This window comes from Anolis carolinensis, chromosome 1, assembly GCF_035594765.1.
Source record: "Anolis carolinensis isolate JA03-04 chromosome 1, rAnoCar3.1.pri, whole genome shotgun sequence".
Lineage (NCBI taxonomy): Eukaryota > Metazoa > Chordata > Lepidosauria > Squamata > Dactyloidae > Anolis > Anolis carolinensis.
In genome coordinates this window covers 294975873-294984453 of record NC_085841.1, presented here as the reverse complement: position 1 = coordinate 294984453, position 8581 = coordinate 294975873, and the positions used below count along the sequence as shown (strand labels likewise).

At 44.8% G+C, this 8581-nt stretch overlaps 1 protein-coding gene across 1 annotated transcript; it reads right to left on the bottom strand.

The window, feature by feature from the left end:
* Positions 1–1062: 1062 nt before the first annotated feature.
* Positions 1063–5553, bottom strand: LOC134295434 (nanos homolog 2-like). The gene has a single exon (XM_062967900.1). It carries the CDS (start codon positions 4110–4112, stop codon positions 3477–3479), a length of 636 nt encoding a protein of 211 aa, XP_062823970.1. The 5' UTR covers positions 4113–5553; the 3' UTR covers positions 1063–3476.
* Between the last annotated feature and the right edge of the window lie 3028 nt (positions 5554–8581).

The following is an 8581-nucleotide window of genomic DNA, read 5'->3' as shown; positions in this document are numbered from 1 at the left end:
AGTGCAAAATCCACAAACTAAATTGCCAGGATATGTGCTTCCTGTCAATAAGAAGAGGCATCTAAATTTTCAACCCAAATGATTCAGTAGATTTCCCTGGTTAACCTACTCATTTCATCTACAAGGTGTACTCTGTAAGTATGGTGCAGTGTATTGAGGAGAAGTTGAGGTAAAGGTGGTAATCAGTAGCTTGGTGCATTGGTTGCTTTGCCATTTGTGCGATCAAAAATGTAATAGAAGTCCAAAAATAGAGTACCATCAGAACTCTTGTGATTGACTGAAAACTCCTTGCTAATTTATAGTGGAAAATGTCCTGATGTAACCCATTACCACCATAAAGGAAAGCAGAAGAAAACAGAAATAAACTTCTGCCAGTTGTGGAAACTATTGTCCTTTATGGCTGACAAGAACTGGTTATAAGAGGGAGCAAAGATTCAGGACATATTACCTGTGAAGAACCTTTGCACAATGATAGTAATTTCAGGGCCTTGTTGAGATCTTATGTCCAATCAGGAGACACTTACCTGAAAAATCATCTCAAAACTGCAGCTATGAATGCTCAATATACTAGTCCTCAAATACAAAATGAACTAATGAACAATTGTGGTGACAAGATAGTCCAATGTTTTTTGAAAGATGCAATGCATCATGGTGCTCCTCTGTTTTGGAAGATGAAATTTTGGGTGTGAGTACCTCAGAAGAGTTATCGCTCTCAGTAAAGTATGTTAAATTCAAAGTTGCAGGAATAAGAGAAGACTTTATAGTCTTTGTGAAGATATAACAGGTGGAGGATTTGCAGGCATAATTTTGAAAACACTGGAAAAATCAGGCTGAATTTGGAATATTTGTGGGGATAGGGTTATGATGGAGCTGCTAATATGAGTGGTTATATTAGTGCTGCACAGTAGGCTTGATCGATCCATGAAAAAATTGATTCTAAACTCGTTTCAAAACTAGAGGGGGCAGTTTTTCGTTTTTGTTGTTAATAACGAATTTTGCCCCCCAAAATTTTCGAAATTAACGAAAAATTCGTTATTTTCTAAATTAATTCGTTAATGGCGGACGCGCATGCGCGGTGGCCCAAAAACAGCCCGAAGGGGGGGGGACTTAGGGGGCTCTCCCGCCCTCATTTTTTGAGTGATCTTCTTCAAACTTGGTACAGTGGTAGAACACATTTAACACTGATAGCTCACCAAAATGTGGAACGTTTCCCTTATCCTCTGATTTTTGGCAAATTTTCATAGCTTTTATAATAAACCATTTTTTAATAATTGCAGAAATCTGTTCCTGGTTTGAAAGTCTTATTTCCTGTTAAATTGGGTTGTCTTTACTGTGAAAGTCATTGCTCTACTTTAGAAACTTTGTTTTTGTGGCTGAAACTTTGTTAAATTGGTGTAGTCCCTGCATATGTGTGTGTGTGTAAAGGTATCCCTTGACGTTAAGTTCAGTCATGTCTGACTCTGGGGGTTGTGCTCACCTCCATTTCTAAGCCCAAGAGCCAGTGTTGTCCATAGACACCTCCAAGGTCATGTGGTCGGCATGACTACATGGAGTGCCATTACCTTCCCGCCACAGCGGTACCTATTCATCTACTCACATTGGCATGTTTTCAAGCTGCTAGGTTGGCAGAAGCTGGAGCTAACAGCGGGCGCTCACTCTGCTCCCGGGATTTGAACCTGGGACCTTTCAGTCTGCAAGTTCAGCAGCTCAATGGTCTTTGCCTTGGCTGCCTTCCAGATCAGGCTTATAACCAGCCTATTATGGGCCACAAATTAAAGAAAATTCAATCCCATTTAAGCACAACATGAACAGTTTTGATGCCAAAACCATAAACTCTGTTTATTAAACTCTACGATCCAAACTTTAGAACAACTTGCAAACAATTGAAGGTTAGACCACAGTAATAATAACCAATTCTATTCCTTTCCAAAATTTAAACATAAAATAGTATCTTTCTTTCCAATAGCATATAAACTTTTCCTTTCTTTACAAAACAAAATTCTAGACAGTAGCCATTTAGAAGATATTTCTATATTTTCCCTGCAAAGGATAGGGCTGCATCCCTCTGGAGACACACATGATAACCCGGACATGATATAAGGCACTTATATACGTTAAATAAACATGATGTCATTGCATATATAAAAGAAGCATGATATTAGGCAATTATAGTTGCAAATAATATAATTAAACATGTAAAAATTATACATCCATACATAAAAGAAACATGTAAAGTAACTGCATATATAAAACACAATATAAAATATGATATAAGGCAATTACAGATGTCAAAGGAACGTGATATTACATATGTAAAAAACATGATTATATGTATAAAAAAGCATGATACAAGGTGTCAGGATCTAGGCTGCTGGGCACCAATAACCATACACTGAGGCCAGATTCTATCTAATATCTTTATTAAAGGAATATATAAAGTCAATAAAAACAAGTGTAGAATAAAGTTCAGAAGCAGACCTTTCAAATGAGGCCAAATATAGTCCAGCAGATTATTGTCCAATATGAAATATTAGAGTCCAAAGATTATAATCCAATAACCGCAACACACGCTTTGCCAAGCAAAGCGTTGGGAAAACAGCAAAAGTCTTGAATCCAATGAAGCTTGACACAAGGCTGAAAGTTACTTGGAACGTGGCTGGAGCTGTGGCTAAAGGCAAAGCAACTTGAAGCATGGAACAAGATCTGTGGTAAATCCGTGAGACGAGGACAAGGCTTGGAACTAGATTCAGGAGGCAAGGAACAGGATTCGAAGTCCACACACACATGACCTCTCTCCAGGAGCTGACGAATTGACTCCGCAAGGAATCCTTCGCGCAATTTCCCTATATTGGGTCTCGTTTCCCCAAACAACAATCACTTTCCCTAGAGAACAGGGAGCGAAGGAAACCAGCTTGCAGGTGCAAGACTCCCCGTATTTTCTCAGGGGAAATACTTCTAATCAGTGGCATATTTGGCAGCAAGGCGAGCACTACTTCTAAATTTTTCTCTCGATCCTCTATCAGTCGTGTAAGCCTGTTTTCTCCCATAAGGGGGAGAGTTCCCACCAAGGTCAGGTTTAATTGGTTCTTGGACTAGAACTTCAGGCAGCTGCCAAGGCTCTGACTCCGACCGGAAATCTGGGGAAAACTCCATATTTTCCTCCTCATCTGCCACAATACTGTCAGGAATAGGACTGCAGGGCCCATGAGTCATCACACTAGGCAACTGACACATCTAAAAGAAACACAATATAATTAACCTAGGTACAACAAATGTGAAAGAAGGCAACAATATACATAAAAAAACATTTCTGGACTCACAAATGTAGTCTAAGAGAATTGGGCTTCCATTCTCCAAACCTGAAACAAAGTGGGAGGAAATGTAAAGAGTGTTAATGATGCTCAAAATCAAATGTTGTTCTTTTACAAAGTCAAACTAAAACTAAGAATAAATGCTTCGGTCTTCTCCTGATCTTCTTATCTCCTCACCTTGCGTCCAGCCGAGTTACGTCCGCACTTGCGATACAGCGACCTCTTCCCTTGGCTCAGTGGGCAGTATTTTAAAGTATGGGCCTTTTCGCCCGTGGCACCGCAGAGCGGACAGGTGTATTTGCGCAAGATGGGGCACTCCACGGTGCCGTCCATCCCCTTCAGCCGGTGGGATGAATAGACCTGCTTGGATTCCCCGTTGTGTTTGCAGAAATTGCAAATCTCCTTGTTTTGGGAAGCCTGGCCATTGGCACTACCTTTGGAGCTCTTGCTGCTGGAACTGCTTCCATTAACCCATTGTGATGCTGTTTCAAAGTTGTCCTCGTTGAGGACTAGCTGCATGTCGTACTCCATTGTGTCCCAACTCTGAGATGGAAATGGGACCTTCTTGCGTTCCGCGATGATCTCCGTAACCACTTTCGCAAGGCTCAGATAGTCCTTCCATCTGTCAAACTCCCTGAACATGGAAGGGGCATAATGTGGCACGTGCATGGCTGATCTGGAGAGCATGGTGCCAATTCTACCCTGGTGTGGACACACACTGAATGCCACATATTGGAGGCGGAGTCTTTGTTTTATATATAAGGGGAGGGGTTCCAAACCTTTCACATTGGACCCTCCCATCTATTTTTACCCTCCTTTGCCCTAGATTTAACCCCCACATGTCTAGACAATCACAGGTTTTCAAGGAAGAGTTGGGTTTTTCCAATTTTTTCACTTCGGAGGTAATGCCACAGTTTCTCCCTTGAGGCAGTGGTTCTCGACTTGTGGGTCCCCAGATGTTTTGGCCTTCAACTCCCAGAAATCCTAACAGCTGGTAAAATGGCTGGGATTTCTGGGACTTGTAGGTAAAAACACCTGGAGATCCACAGGTTGAGAAACACTGCCTTAAGGGAACGTTAGCAGTTGTGGTTCTGTTTGTCCATCCAAGAATGAGTTGAATTTCTGCCTTGGATGAAATAGCAACATTGCACATCCAACGTTTGCCAAAGTCCTGAAGGACGGATCCAGTAATGATGAAGCCTGCAAGAGTGTTATATTGCTTTTGCATGGCAGAATAGCATTGGACTGGATGGTCTCTTCTAGCTTTATGATTCTATGATGTTTGGCGCCATGATTCTATGATTCTATCATTTTAGGATTCTAGGACTTTTGGGATGATTCTGTTACTTGGTTCTTTGAGTCTATGACTTTAGGGACCATGTTTCTATTATTCCATGACTTCTGTGACCATATTTCTATGACTTTTGTGACCATTCATGGGCCATCTGGCTAGTGTTCCGGGACGGTAAATGATATATCGGTTACAGCATCAGATATTTCTGGATACAGTATAGTCTCGCTTATCCAACATTAACGGGCCAGCAGAACGTTGGATAAGCAAATATGTTGGATGATAAGGAGACATTAAGGAAAAGCCTTTTGAACAGCAAATTAGGTTATTTTACAAATTAAGCCCCAAAAAATCTTGTTTAACAGCAAATTAGACAGAAAAGGTAGTTCAATACGCAGTAATATTACGTAGTAATTACGAATTTAGCAACAAAATATCACAATATATTGAAAACATTGACTACAAAAATAAGTTGGATAATCCAGAACATTGGATAAGCGAGTGTTGGATAAGTGAGACTCTACTGTATATTGTTTTTGCATGGCAGAATGGCGTTGGACTGGATGGTCTCTTCTAGCTTTATGATTATATGATGTTTGGTGCCATGTTTCTATGATTCTATCATTTTGTTGTCGAGCAATTTAGAACAGTATAGGATACCGCTAACTGTTTCTTTGAGTGGTGTTCTGTGGAAACACAACCCGCCCATCCTCCCCCGCTGATTTCATGAAAATAAAAGAAAAGAAAGAATAAGCCACATCCGGCAAGGCCCACACACTGAAATACTAGGCCGGCCATCGTTGGCCGGCAAGCTTCCCTGACTGGAAGAAATAGGGGCCGCCGCCCCAAAGAAGGGTTCTGTGCAAGATTGCACCAAGGGGTAAAGAACGACAGCCGCGAGAGAAGACAGAGGCGGTGCATCGTGGGAAACACGTCGACCACGTAGGCCGACAAGGCCCACATGTTGAAATACTAGGCCGGCCACCGTTGGCCGGCACGCTTCCCTGTGAGGAAGAAAGAGGTGCCGCCGCCCCAAAGGAGGCTTCTGTGCAAAATTGCACTAAGGGGTAAAGAACGACAGCCGGCGAGAGAAGAGAGAGGCGGTGCATCGTGGGAAACCCGACCACGTAGGCCGAGAGGCAGCAAAAAGAAAAGAAAAGAAAAGAAAAGAAAGAAAAAAGCCACAGGCGACAAGGCCCATACATTAAGCCGGGCCGGCCACTGTTTGCCGGCACGCATCCCTGAGAGAGAGAGAGAGAAAAAAAACCAGAGGACACCGCCCCAAAGGAGGCTTCTGTGCAAAATAGCATAAAGGGCTAAAGAACGACAGCCGGCGAGAGAAGAGAGAGGCGGTGCATCGTGGGAAACCCGACCACGTAGGCCGAGAGGCAGCAAAAAGAAAAGAAAAGAAAAGAAAAGAAAGAAAAAAGCCACAGGCGACAAGGCCCATACATTAAGCCGGGCCGGCCACTGTTTGCCGGCACGCATCCCTGAGAGAGAGAGAGAGAAAAAAAACCAGAGGACACCGCCCCAAAGGAGGCTTCTGTGCAAAATAGCATAAAGGGCTAAAGAACGACAGCCGGCGAGAGAAGAGAGAGGCGGTACATCGGGGAAACTCGGCCACGTAGGCCGAGAGGCAGCAAAGACCAAAGAAAAGACAGAAAAAGCCACCGCCAAAAAGGCCCACACTATAAAATACTAGGCCGGCCACCGTTGGCCGGCACGATTCCCAGACAGGAAGAAAGAGGGGCCGCCGCCCCAAAGGAGGCTTCGGTGCAAACTCGCATAAAGGGGTAAAGAACGACAGCTGAGAGAGAAGAGAGAGGCGGTGCATCGGGGGAAACTCGGCCACGTAGGCCGAGAGGCAGCAAAGACCAAAGAAAAGACAGAAAAAGCCACCGCCAAAAAGGCCCACACTTTAAAATACTAGGCCGGCCACCGTTGGCCGGCACGCTTCCCAGAGAAAGAGAGAGAAGAAAAAAAAAGGAAATGTGGGCCCAAGCCCCTCAGACCCGGGGGGCCGGCCACCGTTGGCCGGCCCCACGCCCACACGCCGCAACCCACGGGGAAGGGCAGGCTTTCTTCACGTCTGCTTGCAAAATGTGGGCCCAAGCCCCTCAGACCCGGGGGGCCGGCCACCGTTGGCCGGCCCCACGCCCACACGCCGCAACCCACGGGGAAGGGCAGGCTTTCTTCACGTCTGCTTGCAAAATGTGGGCCCAAGCCCCTCAGACCCGGGGGGCCGGCCACCGTTGGCCGGCCCCACGCCCACACCGCTGAACCCACAGGGGGAAGGGCATGCTTTCTTCACGTCTGCTTTCAAAATGTGGGCCCAAGCCCATCAGACCCGGGGGGCCGGCCACCGTTGGCCGGCCCCACGCCCACACACCACAACCCATGACACAAAGATACACTCCATAACAGCAAACCGTCTAGCCTCTGGAAAAATCTAGCCATTTCTGTAGTCAATGATTCCATTATATTGTGATATTTTGCAGCTAAATTCATAAAGTAAGCAATAGCAACATATCATTTCAGCATATAGAACGACTTCTTATGTCTCCTTGGTTGTATAACATGCATTTATGGTGCTTTATTTGGAAAATAATAACGTGATATGATGTGTTATATGCTTTTCTTCAACAAGTCCAATCCAAGAAATTTGCTTATTTCAGCACTGGTAGGCCCGTTCGGCTTTGATCAGTGAGACTCTTCTGTGTTCATGTTGGGTCAATAAGACATAAGATATAACTGAAGTCACAGTCAGCATACAGCATTACCAGCTTAAAAAACAGTGTTGTAAAAACACGGCTCTAGTCCGAGGACTGAAGAGGAGGTAGTTTGACAGTTTAAAAACTATACAGTGCGAAATACTATTGGCCTGTCAACCTATTCTTAAATAGGCTACAAACGACCACACAGACCTATAATGCTTTTTGGAGGAGGAAGGTTTTAAGGCTCTGATGTTAGGCACATGTTTCCATGCAGTTCCACTGCAGGTAAGACTAGTGTGTTCTTCAGGGGTTATTAAAGTTCTCCTGCAGATGACCTGGATAGAGGGAAATGACTTCAGTTGGTATACAGTTTAAGTAAACTTGAGGAAGTACAATTATGAAAGATATGGTGTGTAATGGAGTAGAAAGTAATTCAAAGTAGAAACAAAGCAGAAATGTTGATTCCAAAGGAAACATGAAGGCATTATTAAGTAATTGTTTTTAATAGCAAAAGAGTTTCTGAGTGGATTGATTCTCTACTTCTTACTCTGCGTAAGATTATCATCACATGCTCTCGACTACACCCGCACAAGGCAATGGTACAGTAAAAGAAGACAATTTTGAGAAGTGGTAAAGGCCAAGGTGTCCCACTTCTTTCAGTGATTCCGCGTGCGCGGCCAGAGGGCGAGGGGAACCAAAGGCGGCCGTTCTGCCGCCACATCGTTGAGTACACTTCCTTTTAAGGTGAATGGGACACTGTCCCACAGTCTGTGATCACTCCACCCTCGTTATTACCAACAGACCAGCAAGAAACAGTTTCCACGAGACGGAACTTGCGCCCACTCCTTGAAAGCAGCCGCAAAGGCACACGCCCTGACGGGCAATCGGCAACGTCCGTGTGCGCGGACAGTGGGCAAGGGGAACCAAAGGCGGCCGTTCCGCAGCAACAGCGTCAATCACAACCTCTCAGGGTGATGGGAGACTGTACCACTGTCTTTGATCGTTCCACCCTCTTCTATCGTTTTACCCAAAGGCCAGCAAAAGGCAGTTCCCACTCTGGGTAACCTGCGCCCACACATTGCAAGCAGCCGCAAAGGCACACGCCCTGAAGGGGGTAGGGCATATACCTCTAGAGTCTGGCGTCACGTAGTCCGAGGCAGCAAAAAAAAAAAAGGTATGGAAAAAAACAAAGGGCAGCAAAGACCCCACCCTGAGCCAGCCGGCCACAGTTGGCCGGCATGCATCCCGGAGAATTCGGCACGGCC